The sequence below is a fragment of the Amblyraja radiata genome, chromosome 13 (genome assembly GCF_010909765.2).
Source record: "Amblyraja radiata isolate CabotCenter1 chromosome 13, sAmbRad1.1.pri, whole genome shotgun sequence".
In the NCBI taxonomy this organism is placed as follows: Eukaryota; Metazoa; Chordata; class Chondrichthyes; order Rajiformes; family Rajidae; genus Amblyraja; species Amblyraja radiata.
In genome coordinates this window covers 44,661,638-44,679,803 of record NC_045968.1, presented here as the reverse complement: position 1 = coordinate 44,679,803, position 18,166 = coordinate 44,661,638, and the positions used below count along the sequence as shown (strand labels likewise).

General features: G+C 45.0%; 1 protein-coding gene across 4 annotated transcripts in view; it reads right to left on the bottom strand.

The window, feature by feature from the left end:
- The window catches only part of tfdp2 (transcription factor Dp-2), a 188,828-nt gene extending 187,078 nt beyond the window's left edge, over positions 1 to 1,750 (bottom strand). For 2 of the 4 annotated variants that reach the window (XM_033031914.1, XM_033031915.1), the window contains exon 1: positions 1,286 to 1,747. Coding sequence is in view for 1 of the 4 variants with exons in the window: in XM_033031915.1 (XP_032887806.1) it covers positions 1,286 to 1,291 (6 nt within the window). In the remaining 3 variants the exon portion in view is untranslated. Of the gene's footprint in view, positions 1 to 1,285 lie in introns of all 4 variants that reach the window. The other 2 variants (XM_033031913.1, XM_033031917.1) reach the window with 2 other exon arrangements.
- Between the last annotated feature and the right edge of the window lie 16,416 nt (positions 1,751 to 18,166).

The following is an 18,166-nucleotide window of genomic DNA, read 5'->3' as shown; positions in this document are numbered from 1 at the left end:
CAGGGAACGGGGATTCCCCTCCGCCACCATAGATGAGGCTCGCACCAGGGTCTCATCCATACCCCGCAACACTGCTCTCTCTCCCCATCCCCGCACTCGCAACAAGGGCAGTCCCCCTAGTCCTCACCTTTCACCCCACCAGCCGGCAAATACAACACATAATCCTCCGCCATTTCCGCCACCTCCAACGTGACCCCACCACTCGCCACATCTTCCCATCTCCCCCTATGTCTGCCTTCCGCAAAGACCGCTCCCTCCGCAACTCCCTTGTCAATTCTTCCCTTCCCTCCCGTACCAACCCATCCCCCCGGGCACTTTCCATTGCAACCGCAAGAAATGCAACACCTGTCCCTTCACCTCCCCCCTCGACTCCATTCAAGGACCCAAGCAGTCGTTCCAGGTGCGACAAAGGTTCACCTGTATCTCCTCCAACCTCATCTACTGCATCCGCTGCTCTAGATGTCAGCTGATTTACATCGGGGAGACTAAGCGGAGGTTGGGCGATCGTTTCGCCGAACACCTCCGCTCAGTTCGCAATAACCTACCTGAACTCCCGGTGGCTCAGCACTTCAACTCCCACTCCCATTCCCAATCCGACCTCTCTGTCCTGGGTCTCCTCCATTGCCAGAGTGAGCAACACCGGAAATTGGAGGAACAGCACCTCATATTCCGCCTGGGTTGCTTGCGTCCGGGTGCCATGAACATTGAATTCTCCCAATTTTGCTAGCCCTTGCTGTCTCCTCCCCTTCCTTAACCCTCGAGCTGTCTCCTCCCATCCCCCCCCCCCCCCCCCCCCCCCCCCCCCGCCCTCGGGCTCCTCCTCCTCCCTTTTTCCTTCCTTCACCCCCCCCACCCCCCATCAATCTGAAGAAGGGTTTCGGCCCAAAACGTCGCCTATTTCCTTCGCTCCATAGATGCTGCTGCACCCGCTGAGTTTCTCCAGCATTTTTGTGTACATCCGATTACCAAGTTTGCTATACGTAACTAGAAGAGCAAAACACGAGAATTCCTACACTTCCTTTTGAAAACCTAAGGCGAGAATAAAAGATCCGTATTTTAAATGCATTCATTGGCAGGAGTAGTCCACATCCTTAATTGCGCCTCGACCACTGTCGGAGGAGGAGCTGGCAAGAATAACCCCACTCATTTTCGAGTTTCGTTAAATGCATGCATGGCCTTACAAAGTCTGCGTGTCCCTGTCTCTACCCCAGGCTGCATGCATCCTCGTGTACGCACGTCCTCCCCACCCTGCCTCTATACCAGATAAACTGCATCAGGCACTCACCATCATTCTGTCTGCTCCAAGAACTCGCCGGGAAGTTGGCAGCGATCAGCTGGCACAATCTGTCACCAGCTCCTGCCAAAGGCGAAGAGGCTTCAAACAAAAACACAGACCCTCCACACTAACCCTCGGGCAATTTAATTTCCGGATTAACAAGGGGGGGAGAAAAAAAAAGGAAACGTCGAACTGCGATGTCAAAACAGAAACAAACTTTTGTTCTTAAAAACATTCATTTCTAACATTTGAATGATTAGAAATAAAGACGAATTGTTGTTTTTTTTAAACAAATCCCTTCCAAAAGAGGCCCGGGAATCCATGCACTACTTTAGCAGTGATGTTGTTCAGAAAATCAGCCGCCGATTAAATGTTTACAAGTGGTAGAAATGAAGATAAGGCAAAGGTTGAGAGTATCAGCGCCCAGCCTGGCGCGCCCCCCCCCGCACACTCCCGCCTCCCGGCCCGGGCCCGGCTGCCGCACGCACCCGCTCCCCATTGGCTGCCCGCCTGCCGGCCGGCCCGCCCACCGCACACGCCCCAGCCAATCACACGGCCGCTGCCTCGTGTACTCACTCCCCATTGGTCGCCCGCCGCATGTACTCACTCCCCATTGGCCGCCCGCCGCACACGCCCTGGCGCTCTGTCCTCGCCGCTCCCCGCTGATTGGCCGCTGGCCTCCTGCTCTGTAAACGAATGGTTACAGCGCGGCCTGAATGGATACAAAGGCAGCGCTCGGCGGCCCAGGGCACGGCTGGGGCAGAGGCCAAGTCACAGCAGTATACAGGGCAAAGGGAGCAGAGTGTGCCATTAAATACACTGGGCAAACTATGACCAGCAAGACAGAAAAACAAAACCAAACAGTACTGAAACCACTGCTATATTAGACGAAGGGCACCAATGGATAAGAGTGCCAGGGCAAAGGAAGACCAAGGAAGAGCAACAGGTATAAAAAGTCACAAATAAACTAGCAAAACCATGCAAACAAAAATTGATGGCACAAGGATGCCCTTTGGCCCATCGTGAACATGCTAACCAAAATCAAAGTTAACTAAGATAATAAAATTTAGCCTGTTCCCTTTTAAATTTGTGGAAATGCAATTAGAACTGAGTGTTAGCACCTCTTCGCCCATTCAGCTCATATGTTTTAGACTTTAGAAAATAATCAATTTTTAGCTCCCTCTCATCCTTTTATTATCTTAAATCTGAGACCTATAACTATTGGCCTTTGCTCAGAGAAATGGGTTTCTTCTGCAAAGACTAACTAGAATCTTTAAATGTATTAAAGCCTAATTAAGCAATACAGATCATACTGTGTTCTTAATATAATCTCCAAATTTCTGCAGTCTTGACATTAAAAATTGTCCAACTATTTCCTCCACCTTCTTAGGAGTTTGCTCAGATTCAGGGAGGTCTTCCTCCATGATTTCAAAGGTGATGGTTGAGGCCAATGTGAGATCCGTGGATTCTGCAAACACAGGACACGAAGATCTGAGTATCACTGGCAACACCATCATATTTTTCCAATCCCTAAGAGGAGATGAATGTCTGCAGCCTTATCGTGTAGTTCCCATCCTGTTGAGAAGGAAGTTCTAGATTTAGACCCAGTGATTGTCGTGGTTACTGATGCTCAAAATTAACTCAGGCGATGCGGAGAGTTCTTCAAGAAGTTCAAACCTTTATTTTCAAATCGAGGCTGGAACACTCAAAGAGTAAATCATTTGAGCGTTCACTCCAAACCAAGAGTTGCCGCTTTTAATGGCATGTTTAACTCTGTATGTCCCACCCCCGGTGCATTTCCATACCCAATCATTTGCAGACATTACCTTATCGATAACCAATCATTTGCAAACATTCCCTTAGCAATAACCAATCACTTGCATTCACTTTTCTCCTCCTTCCCAGTTATTTTCCATTCTGTAAACCACCCTTATTTAAGCCACATGTCTTCCCCTTCTTGGGAGCCCTTATTTCTCTTAGCTAGGGCTTAATTCAGAGTTACAAAAGTCATATAACTGTCACCACTGATTTACGCTAATGGCTGCAAGAGAATCTTGGGCCTCCATTATCTCTTACAAAAACAATCAAGCCAGAATACAAGAGACAAAGGCCGTCACATAGAGCACAAACATAGAGTTTCCAAAGTTTTAAAGTACAAAGTATAAAAGTTAAATATCTCAAGTATTACAAACACCAAGAATATAAAATATAAAGATACTACACCTATATAATTCCCCCCTTTGAGACCTAACTGGTCTCACAGAAAAAGAAAATCACAAGCTGCACATATCGGCACTGAATCAAACTACAACTAGCCACCAAAAGCGGGGGCTGCTTCTCTCGGAGACCATATTCGCCTTTTTCCTGGAGCAACAAACGCTTTTTGCAGTGGCTCTTACTAGGAGCCACTGTTTCTGTTTCACAGAGACATGGCTCACCCACAGCTCCTAAGACTCAGCGGTCCAGCCTGAATGGTTCTCCATCCACCGTATGTACCGTACACTGGCATCTGGGAAAGGGAGAGGAGGGGGCATCTGCCTCATGGTCAGCTCTGCGTGGTGCTCAGACGTGGCAGTCCTGTCCAACTCCTACTCTCCACACCTTGAACATCTAGCGGTGAAGTGCTGTCCCTTCTACCTCCCAAGGGAATTCACCTCCATCATCCTGACCGCGGTCTACATCCCACCCCAGGCAGACGTCTGTCTGGCACTGATGGAGCTGCACGCCGTGGTCAACAAACACCAGACGTCTTACCCCGAGGCATTTACCACCATTGCTGGGGACTTCAATAAGGCAAACCTCAAGAAATTGCTCCCTAACTTCCACCAACATGTCTCCTGCTGCACCAGAGGACCAAACACCCTCGACCACTGCTACACCACCATCAAGAATGCCTATCGTTCTATCCCTCGCCCTCACTTCGGTAAATCCGACCATACCCCAGTGCTGCTTCTTCCTCCCTACAGGCAGAAATTAAAGAGCGCACCCCCTGAGGTGAGGACTGTACAGAGCTGGTTGGGGGGGGGGGGGGGGCATGGGTGGAGGACTGCATTCCCATAAAAACCTTCCGAGTGTTTCCCAATCAGAAACCTTGGATGAACTTTGAGACTGAAGACCAGACACCGGGCATTCACGTCCGATGATACAGTGGTCTACAAGAAGTCCTGGTACGACTATGGTAAGGCCATCAAAAAGGCCAAAAGGGACTTCTGCTCCAAGCTAGAGGATGAGACAGATGTTCGGCAGCTGTGGCGGGGCCTGAAGGCAATCACCTTCTACAAGGCGAAATCAGGAGGCAGCTCGAATGTCAGCGAAACATCACTCCCTGACGAGCTCAATGCGTTTTACGCACGCTTTGATAGGAAGAATACTGATGTGCCTTCCCGAGCCCCCATTCGCTGTGATGGTATTTCAGTCACAGAGGCTGACGTCAGGAAATCCTTCAGAGGGGTGAACCCTCGAAAAGCGCCTGGACCTGATGGTATACCCGGTCGTGTTCTAAAAAGCTGTGCGGACCAACTGGCTGGAGTTTTTACAGACATTTTCAACCTCTCACTTCTGAGGTCTGAGGTTCCCTCCTGCTTTAAAAGGGCATCAATTATACCGGTGCCCAAAAAGATCAAGGTGACGTGCCTCAATGACTATCGACCAGTGGCACTAACGTCTGTGGTGATGAAGTGCTTTGAGAGGTTGATCATGGCGCAAATCAACTCCTATCTCGACAAAAACCTGGACCCACTGCAGTTCGCTTACTGCCACAACAGATCAACAGTGGATGCGATCTTGCTGGCTTTCCACTCTGCTCTGGACCACTTAGACAACAAAAACTCATATGTCAGGCTGTTATTCATTGATTACAGCTCGGCATTTAATACAATCATCCCCTCCAAGCTGGTTACCAAACTCGCAGAACTGCGCATCCCTCTGCAATCGGATCCTCGACTTCCTCATTCACAGACCACAGTCTGTTCGTATTGGTGGAAATGTGTCAGCCTCGATAACAATCAGCACAGGAGCACCACAAGGATGCGTGCTCAGCCCCCTGCTGTACTCACTCTATACTCATGACAGCATAGCCGGTCATAGTGCAAACTCCATCGTTCGCTGACGACACCACTGTTGTGGGACATATCACTGATGGGGACGAGTCAGAGTATAGAAGAGAGATCGAGCGACTGTCCATATGGTGCCAGCACAATAACCTGGCCCTCAACACCAGTAAAACCAAGGAACTGATTGTGGATTTTGGAAGGAGTAGGATGGAGACCCACATGCCCGTTTATATCAACGGGTCGATGGTTGAAAGGGTCAAGAGCAAATTCCCGGGCATGCACATCTCTGAAGATCTTTCCAGGTCCGAGAACACTGATGCAATTATTATTCAGCGCCTCTACTTACTGAGAAGATTACGGAGAGTCGGTTTGTCAAGGAGGACTCTCTCTAACTTCTACAGGTGCACAGTAGAGAGCATGCTGACCGGTTGCATCATGGCTTGGTTCAGCAACTTGAGCGCCCTGGAGCGGAAAAGATTACAAAAAATAGTAAACACTGCCCAGTCCATCATCGGCTCTGACCTCCCTTCCATCGAGAGGATCTATCGCAGTCGCTGCCTCAAAAAGGCTGGCAGTATCATCAAGAACCCACACCATCCTGGCCACACACTCATCTCCCTGCTACCTTCAGGTAGAAGGTACAGGAGCCTGAAGACTGCAACCACCAGGCTCAGGAATAGCTAATTCCCCACAGCCATCAAGCTATTAAACTTGGCTCGGACAAAACTCTGAACATTAATAGCCCATTATCTGTTTATTTGCACTTTATCACTTTATTTATTCATGTGTGTGTATATATTTATATAATGGTATATGGACACACTGATCTGTTCTGTAGTCATGCCTACTATGTTCTGTTGTGCTGAAACAAAGCAAGAATTTCATTGTCCTATCAGGGACACATGACAATAAACTCTCTTGAATCTTGAGAAACTTAATACAGGGTAAAGCACAACATAGCACAGCAGTAACCACCCGCAGTGTAGCTCCAATAGTCACGCCCAACTTAGCCAACCATGCTCCCCAACCTCCTAACATATTGTCCAGCCAATCAAAGAATTTATGTTAAAAACCCGCATTCTGCTTAAGCTCTTTTCTCCGATTCTTCAACATCCATTGCTTTAGTGAAGAACCCCTCCGGGGTGGTGTTGTTAGGTATGAAGGTGCAGCAGTGTTCCCCAGACAGGACGCACACGCCCCCTTTTTCTGACCTAATTTACAACAGCCTCAGAGCCACGAGTGTCTCCAAAAACCTCACTTACCATCTGGCTAAAGCTCTGCTCTCCCCTTATGTCTTTGTCCTCCTGTTCACTTACCTCAGGGTTATTATTGAGCCATAACTGTGGGACAGCCCTCGTGCAATGACTGAGATGGTACCATGTGGATCGACCTTCTACCTGAACAGCAGAAGGCTAGGCCCTAGCCACCATGAACGTCCTTCCCTTCTTTGCACATTCCACTTCCTTTGGAAGGCTCGTACACAAACCTTGTCTCCAGGTTTAATGGGCCCTTCCTCCGGGATCTTTTGCTTTTCCTGTGTATGAATAGACTTGTGTATCATAGTCAACTGTTGCATATACTGCTTAAGTTCTACCTCTAACTGCTCCAAACTTGGTCCACTTCTAGGGACCTCTCCATTTTGGCACCGGCATGGGTCTGCCAGTGAGCATCTCGTGTGATGTCAAATGAGTTATTCGATTAGTTTGTATGTGTCAGCTCATCAGTGCCAATGGCAGGGCATCAATCCAATTCAACTTTGTAGATGTACACATCCTATTTAGCTTAGCCTTCAACGTCCCATTAATTCTTTCCACCATGCCCTGTGACCGAGGGTGGTACACACACCCAAATCTTTGTTTCACTCTTGAGGGCCTGCAGCACCAGCTTGACTACTTTCTGGATAATAGCCGATCCGTTGTCGGAGCTAATTTCTGTAGGTATACCAAACCTTGGGATTACTTCATTCGTCAGAAACTTTACTACAGTCTCTGCACCTCAATCTTTGGAAGGTACTGCCTCCACACACCTGCTAAATCTATTGATTACTACTAGCATGTATCTTTTCCCTCTTACTGTCTTTATCATATCCACATAGTCGATCATCAGGTGCCTAAATGGCCTTTCGGGCACAGGCATGTGACCTATAGGCGTCGTTATTCCCTTTCTAAAATTGCTTTGAGCACATCTCACACTGTGACCACATGTGGTCTACTGAATCCTGTAAATAGGGTGACCAAAACCCATCCTTTTTTATCTTTCTTATTATTTCCCCCCTTGTGCAATGGTCTACCCATGCACTTCTGAAATAAGAATGGTCAGCAATGGTGTGGGTGCTACCAACAACCCCTCAGTAGTCCACAGGCCCTCCAAGTTCAGCTTACCTCCCCTTTGTCTCTACATTGTTTGCTCTGCTAAGGTTGCCTTACCTTGCATTTCAATCATGTCCTCCTCTGTGGGTTCCAGATTCAAACTTACCTGAGGTGCAATAACAGTTGATCGACATCCAGACACTGTTCTGGCTGCTTCGTAATAGTGTTAAAAGCTGTTTCTACCTCGTCATTCCATTGCAACACATTTCTCAGGCTTGTGTGTCCTGCTTCCTTCATTATTTTCCTTAATGGCGTGACAATTTCAGCATACTCTCCAATCCAGTCTGAACTGTATCCTGCCATTCCCAAGAACGTCATCATCTGTCCTACTGTCTGAGGTTTGGGAGCTTTAATTATTGCCTCAATTTGATCTGGTGCTATAGCCTTTACTCCTTCGGATATTAACGGTCCTCAATATTCTACCTGCTGCTTACAAAACTGCAGCTTCTTCCTGTATACTTTATGACCTCCGCACGCCAGTCTTTCCAAGAGAGTCAAAGTGTTTCGCTCACATTGCTCCTCACCAGCGGAGCAAACCAACAAATCATCCACATATTGTATCAATATACTTTCTAAGGGTATGCCTTCCAAATCTGCCTTTAATATCTGATTTAAGACATGGGGCGAGTGTTTGAATCTCTGCGGCATCCTAGCGTTGGCGTATTGAGTACCCCTATATGTAAAAGCAAACAAATACTGACATTACTCTGCTAGGGGCACACTAAAAAACACCGACCAAAGACCTACTACTGAAAAGTAAGCTGCCTCTGTTGGAACATTAGTCAGCAGTGCATGTGGATTTGGGACTACCGCTGGCCAATCTCTCACCACCTCGTTTACTGCTCACAGATCATATACTAGTCTCCACTTTTTCAGCTGGTTCTCCAGATAGGCTGCTGGATCCTCTGCTCCCCCCCCCCCCCCCCTCCAGTGGATCTCCCCTTTAATGCCTTGGGGTCCACCTTAAGTGTGTAACAGTGTCTGAGGGCCTGCCATACCCTCTGCCTGACTGGGTCAAATGGCGTGCCATTGACCATTGCGTCATTCACCATATTTTTTTATACCAGCCATCTTCAAGAGTTCTGTCAGTTTAGTGGTTTCTATCACTTTCACCAACAGTGCCTTCAAATCTCCAATAGCCAACAACCGTCCCGCGTTCTCAAAGACCCTAATCAATTTTCCTGCCCCATCATGAATATTGGGGAAGGTATTTTTAGCTCTTCCAGGTCCTGGGTCCCCCAAGGGATATACTTTTTATCCCTCCGTTCCTGTTTCTCTTCTTCTACCTGTCTGGCTTCCCATTCCAATTCTTCTTGGAGTGCCTTCTTTCTCATTCTAAACTCTATTTCTTGCTTCTCAGATATTCTAGCCTTACTTTGCGATTCCTTCACCTTTCTTTTAAAATCTTCCACTAAATCCTCACCCCTTATTTCCCTTGCATCCCCCCTATTGCTTCCCGATTCTGTTTCCTCCTCACTGCCTTGCCGTCCTTTCAGTGACCATTTGTCGATCAGTTTCCAGTCCTGTCTATCACTTTCCTCCCTCCCCCCTTCTGCTGAATAGGATGCCTCAAAATCCCTCTGGTTCCTCAGGTCCTGCAGCCTCCTGATATCCACTTCTAATTCCCTTATTTCCTTCTCATCATCCCAGCTTGCAACCTCTCGATCTATCTCCACTATTCCCTTTACTAAGGGACACTGCTTTGTACCATCCAGGCCTGGATAGGGAGGGAGATGCCCAGGATCTCTCAAGCTTGGATATAAGATCGACTTTTTCCCTTGGAGTTTCTGGCTCTCATGCTGCTTTTCGGTTCTCTCACCCTCTTCCTTTGTCATATCTACCACCTGGTATACTTTCCCCAACCTCTCTCCTTCCACTCTAAACAGCTTAAGTACATCTAACTTCTTTTCTCTCTTCTTTTTCGCGTTTCCAACTTATCTTTGGACCTATATTTCTTAATTAACACTTCCATCTCATCGCACATGTTTATATCGAAAGTGCCTTCCTTGGGCCACTTCGTCAGCAATTTTTCCGTTCTTTTTTCCCATTTCTCAGAGTGCTTTATAATGTCCTCTTTAGATACAGGGAACTTTTTATTGAGTAGTTTAACTGCAGTTACCTTACTCATTGTATTATCTTGTTCAGTGCACTTTATCAATCAGTCCAGTCATTGTCCTTACTCTTATTCCGTCCCGTTCCTGTAGTTACTATACTATCCTATGCACTGTCTGTTGCTAAGAATTTCAGCAGGGAACCAGATCAACCTACTACGAAGGAACTCAGTGTTCCCGGGAGCTTCTTCGGGGGGTCAGTCTCAAAGGGTCTGACATGCACTTTCCTCTCCCATCTGATGCCAGTGAACCTGCGGCCACTTACTCAGTCATTGGTTGATGGTCCCAGTGAAATCCCAGCTGGCTTGCCAAATGTTAATGTTTGCATCTTAAAAAACAGACAAAATACAACAAATTGAAGTAAACCATACAAGCTTTTACTTTTTACGTCAAACGGGAGCGGCCGGAGACATTACAGTCCAGAAGAATCCAGTGATACTTCTGGTTCCCCAAAATACCACTTTAATTAATAAAAATCCTGGGTCATTTATACAAAAATAGTCACATATGCAGAATATTAGGGGAATTAGGTAATGTCCCATGTTGTTTTTCTATGCCAGTTCATGGCTGTCCCATTATCAGTTAGTTCCCCTTTCGAGTCTCTCTTATCTGATTGACCTTTTTCCAACCAGAAAGCTTGTCTGAAAAAGCCATAAAATCTGGTCATGTTCCAGCTAGCAATGCAATAGCAATTAAATTATTTTCAATTGTTCCAATCCATCTCCTTCACAATTTCAAATTCCTAGTATAAATACATACTAATAACAATTTCCCAAATTAACACTTTTTCCCCCTTTTTTTAATATATTAGCTTATCCATCTCATCTACCACATGGCCAGTGTGGCATCCGTCTCCTTTTGAACTCAATTCAAAAGATAAGAAATAGAAAGAAAACAAACTTAATACATCAATAAGACAAAACAACCGACGTTTTTTAATCTCTCCTCTGTTGAAAGTTAAGAGAAAATAAAGAATGAACAGTTAATTTTCATAGATTACAAACGCATTTGCATTTGCTCCGCCCTAATACATTTGCAGTTTCTTAAAGAGACACACACTACCTCTTAAAACACATGAGACTCTACAAAGATTTATCACGTAAAAGAGCAAGCTCATTCAATGATATCCTGTTTCATCTGAAGTGTAGGATTAAATCAGCATTCATCCAAAGCCGGTCACACAAACAAGTAACAGTCACTTCAAAGAAATCATGCAACTCTTAATACTTTGATGCACCCTAATACGCTCACACATTATTCATAAACTCAACACATACTGAAGAACAGTCACGATCCAAAACACACATTTAGACATTCTTATATCCCTCTCGACCCTCTCTCTCCCTCTTAGACACTGTTCATAGCTTCAAAGTGTAAGCTACATTCCACACATTTCACATTCTCTTTCCTCCTTTCCCACATACACAAATTTTATCCGAGAGCAGTGCTGCCAGAAGCTCGTCAAAGCATCACAGCGCACACCTCTCGTTTTCATAATTATTTTTCCAGATACAAAGACTTCCTTTTGTAATTTCTAAACCTTCCCTTGTCTGACAAGATCGTTCTGTTTACTAGAATCTTTGGTTCTGTGGGGACCAGAATAAAGAATTTACAAGCTACCATGTGGGCAGTACTGTTAGCTCAGCATTCCCCTGGAGACTGCTTTGTCAGGCCACTCATATAGGCATTGCTCTTAATAGTGGCCAGGTGGAGTGGGAGGACTGGGGCCTGCAGTGTGATTATCATTGTCTTTAAGTTGTGAAAGTCTTCTTGTTGAAATGAGAGAGTTAAGTTGAAATGGATACATCTGCTATGAATGGGCGGGCATAATTCACAGTGGGATGGTCCAATTCTCTGTCAGTCAGGATCCTGGGCACTGCGATTGGACATTGATCTAGATTGTGATTAGTCAGACTCCCTGTCATTGAAAATCTTGCCACCCATCAATCCCCACAAACAAAGACACACATTTCTCCTCTTTGTTTCTCCTCAGAAGCGAGCTCACTGCTCTGTGCCAAAAGTTATTCAAAGTTTGATGGCAAGTTTGTTTTAAACAAAAGTACAGGCTGTTGGTTGGGATTTAAAGATCATGAGCAGCCTCGAGTCTCATGCTCTTTTTTCTTCTTTATCTTGTCTGTTGTTATTTCTCTCTGGTGCATTGCCTTGTTTAACTCTCTCACTGCTGAATTCAATACTACTTCTTATTCCTCTTCTGTCTCAGCGCTTTCCCTTCTTCTTTCTCATCTGCCTTTTCAGTCTCCAAGTCGTTATCAGTATCATTTTCGTTTGGGAGTGCCCTTCCCCGTAGAGGTGCTAGAGCCCCCCCCCCCCACGGGATCTTATATGGGGGAGGTGGTCTACACTATTCCCAACTTTGTTCCTCATTCCCCACCAAATTTGTTCCTTCATTCCCCCCCTTCTATAAACAGGGTTGCCATGTCAGGCAAGGGATCTCCAGAAAAATTACCAGCACCGGGTTTGTTCTTAACTACTAATTGCTTGTTTTTGGAACTCTTCTTATCAGCGCTTTCCTTCTCTGCCTTGGCCCTTAACATTTTGCAATTTTATGTTACCCAATTAGTCCCTATTCTCCCTGACTTTACATGTTCTGTCCCTTATTCATCAAGGGTGGTAGCCACAGAATTATTATCCTGCCTGTTCAGACCCCATATTCTTCTTAAGGATGGTAGCCACAGAATGCCTTGTCCATTCAGACCCCTTTCTCCTCTAAAGGCAGTATCCACAAGGTCTCATTATTATCCTGCCTGTTTAGACCACTTATTCTTCTTAAGGGCAGTAGCCACAGGATGCCTTGTCCATTCAGACCCCTTTCTCTTCTAAGGGTGGTATCCACAAGGTCTCATTCTTATCACACAAAATCTACTTTCTTAGATTATTATATTCTACTTACCCTACTGCGCAGTCTTCTCGAGTAATCCTCCGGTTCTCCTCTTAGAATAATTTAGTAATAGATTCTTTGGTTTGGAGAAGCCCTCTGACCGCCTAGACGCTTCAGTGTCCCCAGTGGCTTTCCGTTTACAACAGGTTATCAGTCCAAATGAAGCGGAAAACCGCCTATGTTTTTGCGGGTGGCCACTCTTGTCCTGTTGTCCCTGGGAGCCACTGAGGGGCTGGGAAGCGTCTTTTAATGAACAGGCCTCTTTCCGACCCTGCTCGCTGCGCCAATTTTATCGTGGTCACTGATACACAAAATGAACTCAGGCAACGTGGAGAATTCTTTATTTGCAAATCGAGGCTGGAACATTCAAAGAGTAAATCACTTGAGACTCCAAACCAAGAGTCGCCCCTTTTTATGGCATGTTTAACTCTTTTTGCCCCACCCCTGGTGTGTTTCCATACTCAATCAATTGCAGACATTCCCTTATCGATAACCAATCACTTGCAAACATTCCCTTAGCAATAATCAATCACTTGCATTTACTTTTGTCCTCCTTCCCAGTTATTTTCAATTCTGTAATCCACCCTTATTTAAACACTCTAAACACTCGGGACAATTTACAGAAACTAATCAACCTACAAACATTCTTTGGAATGTGGGAGGAAACCAGAGCACCCGGAGAAAGTCACAGGGAGAACATGCAAACTCCATACAGACAGCACCCGTACTCAGGATTGAATCTGGGTCTCTGGTGCTGTAAGACAGCAACGCTACCGCTGCGCCACCGTGCTGTATCCACGGTGACCATTGATTTGCTGTGGAGATGTCATGGGGTGCATGTTTTCCCATTTGTCCTGTAAATTAGCTTCATTTTGACAGGAAGTTAGTTGGAGGTGGGTTCACAACCAAGCTGAAAGCGATTGAAAAAAAAACATCAGGGCAATGAAACAGCATCATGTTTAGCATCAGCCTGCACTGAAATTAGCTTTGTTGTGGAGTAACAGTTTGAATGTAGGATTAACATGGAGATGAATTTCTATGAGCAGCCAAGTTTGAGATGGAGCGTCATAGTTCCCCTCTATTGAACCAAAGTTTTTAGTGAGGTTAAAGCAGGCCGCCTGTTATACTTGATATCACTTCTTGGATTTCTATTGGAGTTAATGCAGGGTGAAAATCAGATCCCCCTCAACTTATACCTATGTCCCTTGGTTCTTGATTCCCCTCAACTGGGCAAAATACTCTGTACATTAACCTATCTATTCCTCTCATGATTATGTACACCTCTATAAGATCACCTTTACCTCCTGCACTCCAAGAAATAAAGACCTTGTCTGCTCAATCTCATCCTATAGCTCAGGCCCTCGAGCCCTGGCAACATCCTCGTAATTTTTTTCTGTACCCTTTCCAGCTTAACATCTGTCCTGTAACAGGGTGACCAAAACTGAACTCTAAATGTGGCCTCACCAATGTCTTGTACAACTGTAACATGTCCTCCCAACTTTTATACTCAATACTGATGAAGGCCAATTAGCCAAAAGCCTTCTTGACCACCCTTACTTATGATGTTATTTTCAAGGAACTATGTACTTATCCTCTTAGATCCCTCTGTTCCACAACACTCCCCAGTACCATGCACTTCACTGTGTAGATCCTGCTCTGGTTTGACTTCACAAAATGCAAAACCTTGCATTCTCTGTATTAAACTCCAATAACTATTCCTCAGCCCACCTGCCCAGCCGATCAAAATCCTGCTGCAATTTTTGACAACCATCTTCACTATCTACAAATTTGCTAATCATGCCTTGTACGTTCATATCTAAAACATTTAGATGTATGACAAATAGCACCAAACTTTGCGGCACACTAGTCACAGGCCTCCAGTCCAAAAAACAAACTTCCACCATCACCCTCTGCTTCCTTCCATGAAGCCAATTTTCTATCCAGTTGGCTAGCTCTCCATGAATCCCATGTGATCTATTGTGTTCAATCCAGGCTACCTCATTACAGGAAGGTAATAAAGGCAGTAGAATCGGTTCAGAAAATAATTTCAGAGAATGCTTCCTACATTGAGAAACAATGGTTGCAGTGGTAGATTGAAAAGGCTGGTATTGTTTTCTTCAGAGGAGGCAGGAGTAAGATTTGATAGTATATAAAATGATGGTGGGTATGGACAAAATGGAGGCTGTTTTCATTGGTGGAGAGGTCAAGGACTCGAGGCCAAAGGTATATAGAGGAAAATTAAGAGTGACGAGAAAAACCCCATTATTTGATAGTGTGTTGGGCATGTGGAATCACTGCCTGAAGTGTTGAAGCCAAGTTCCATTGTGGTTTCCAAGGACAAATTCAATAAATACACGGTGAAAAAAGCTTGTAAGGATATGAAGCAATGGGGATTGGAAATGGTGAGATGTCTGTTAAGACAGCTGGCATAGGTATGATGGGCTGAATGTCCTCATCCTGTGCTGTACCAGTCTCAGACTCTACAACTTATGCTAGGATTTATAAATTCTGAAATACTAATGAGGTTAAAGTGGGAATCAAGGACTCTTCCGCAGATGGAGCTGAAGATGGATGATGTGCGGGTAGTTTCTGAGGTGATACACCTTCTTCCACTTACATAGGTCTGTGAACTCACATGCATGGCTTTGAGGTTTAATTCCATTCTTTTAATTCCACTCCACAGGTGCCAGGAGTCAGTGGGATGTTGCATCTCTTTGAGGAGGCTTTAAGCACAACTATGATTTTTGTAACTTATTAGAGCATATATTTACTCATCTGAAGTCTACATAACCATATAACAATTACAGCACGGAAACAGGCCATCTCGGCCCTACAAGTCCGTGCCGAACAACTTTTTTCCCTTAGTCCCACCTGCCTGCACCCATACCATAACCCTCCATTCCCTTCTCATCCATATGCCTATCCAATTTATTTTTAAATGATACCAACGAACCTGCCGCCACCACTTCCACTGGAAGCTCATTCCACACCGCTACCACTCTCTGAGTAAAGAAGTTCCCCCTCATGTTACCCCTAAACTTATGTCCCTTAAATCATAGATGTGAAATGTTAATTCCATTTCTCTTTGCATCAATGCTTCCTGGTTCTCATTTCACCCTATCATCTCACACAACAATCTTGTAGTAGTTTCTTCAGGCCACTCTTCAGTCTCATTTTGAGCATTCCTCCTGGTTCCAAAATCTACTAGTAAATTATTTTCAGTTCGCAAGTGCCTCAATTATTTTAATAGCATTGAAGCAAGAACTCTGCATGGACGATTTAGTCAAAGCTCTCGAGAGGTTTAGTATAATTTATCTTTTTCAGCTCTATCCTTCCAGCAAAGAATGGCAATGAAACTTTTTAATAACGTTTTACCCTACATTGCCACTTTTAATGATCCATGTAACTGCGAGACATCCCATTTTGCTAGGAAATTTTTCGGCTCAAATGAATCATCTTGTACTGATCAATAATGGGCTTCATCTGCCAACATATCTGTTCTGAAATGTTTTTGAATTATTTCCTGTATTTCGATAATGGCAAATGGTAGTGATGAAACGGCACAGAAAAGATCCCTGGATTAAACAGACCACATCAGCATTCATTTTCCATTCAAACCCCCTCCCATTTTTCCATATTTAAATCTATCAATATTGCCTTCGCCATCACAAATTTGTCCAGATTGTTCTTATGTCCGTCCATACTATTTGTTTCAATTGCTTGGGTTTTAAATTCATTAAGTGAAAAATTATTTTCTAAATTCCCTACTGGAGTTCTCCATCTTTATCCCTTCTTACTTATGCTCTTCCTTCATCACTTAAGGGTTTTGGCCCGAAATGTTGCCTATTTCCTTCGCTCCATAGATGCTGCTGCACCCGCTGAGTTTCTCCAGCACTTTTGTCTACCTTCCTTCACTTTGGCTCAGCTGTAAATTTTCCATTACATTTGTGATTCACAACTCTTGAGTTCTTTATGCACAAGGCGAACAAGTGTGAATCTTAGTGGAACAGGACCTGCAGTCCATCATGTTACAAGAATTGCAGTCCATCATGTTACTTTTGTAAAATCTATTCATTGTTCAGGATCTGAGCAGCACTGCCAAAGTACAGCACATTATCCTGGAACTTCAGTTAAAAGTATTCATATAGTGCAACTGGGTAAAGAGTTCTAGGATTTGGATGCAACATAGACAAGGCACCAGTAATATAGTCATAAAGACTTACAGCATGGAAACAGACCTTTCAGCCCAGCCTGTCCACACTGATCAACATGTCCCATCTACACTATTCCCACCTGCCTGTGTTTGACCCATATCCCTCTAAACCTGTCCACTCCCTGGGCCTGTCTAAATGTTTCTTAAACATCGCAATAGTACTGCCTCGACAATCTCCTCCAGCAGTTTGTTCCTGTAACCACATCTGAAAAAAGTTACCCCTCAGGTTCCTATTAAATCTTTCCACCATCACCTTAAACCTACATCCTGTGGTTTTTGATTCCCCTACTCTGGGCAAGAGACTCGCTGCGTCTACCTGATCTATTCCGCTCAATTTTGTACATCTCTAAACGATCACCCCTCATCCTCCTGTGCTCTTAAGGAAGAGTCCAAGACTGCTCAACCTTTCCCGATAGCTAAGGCTCTCGATTCCTGCTAATGTCCTCATAAATCTTCTCTGTACTCTTATTTTCAAGTAAGGATGATGTGTGAATTAAGAGAAACATGCAGGTAGTGGTAGTCCAATGCGCCTGCTTCTCATGTCCTTCGTGGTGAAAGAGATCATGGGTTGGAGAAGTGCTGGCGAGTTGCCCGAGGAAGAAAATGCTGTGCAGTTTGTAGATGGAGGACCTGCAGCCACATTGCACTGCTGATGGAAGGAATGTTGTTAGGGTGGATCAGAGTGCGAGTCAAACAGGCTAGCTGAGTGTTGTAGGAGCTGCACTCGTGCAGACAAGCGAGAAGTATGCCACGCTGCTCCTGACTTTTATTTACTGGAAAGGCTTTGAAATTTCAGGTGACAAGTCCATTGCTGCTGGATGCTCAACCTCTGACCTACCCTTGTAGCCATAGTATTTATTTACCTTGTCCCGCTGTTTCAGGTCACGAGTGACTCCGAGGATGTTGAAGGTGGAGGACTCAAAGCTAACGTCAGCAAACAGCAGTGGTAGTGGTTCGGCCCTCTCATAGGAGTTGATCATTGCTGGCACTTGCCTAGCATTAAAGTTATTTGTCATCTCTCAGCCTGTACGTGAGTGTTGCCTAGGTTTTACTCCATGCTGTCCACTCAGTTGCATTGTCTGCAGTGTTACAAATTGAAGTGAACATTGTACAATCATCAGCAGTGATGACCTGGGGTTGGGGTGATTTACAAACACAGCCATAGTCCTCTGTAAAAAGAACAAATCAACAACTGGAGCAATTCCCCTTGCAGGCTGAGGCTTGTGTTTTACCAAGGTACTTTGGT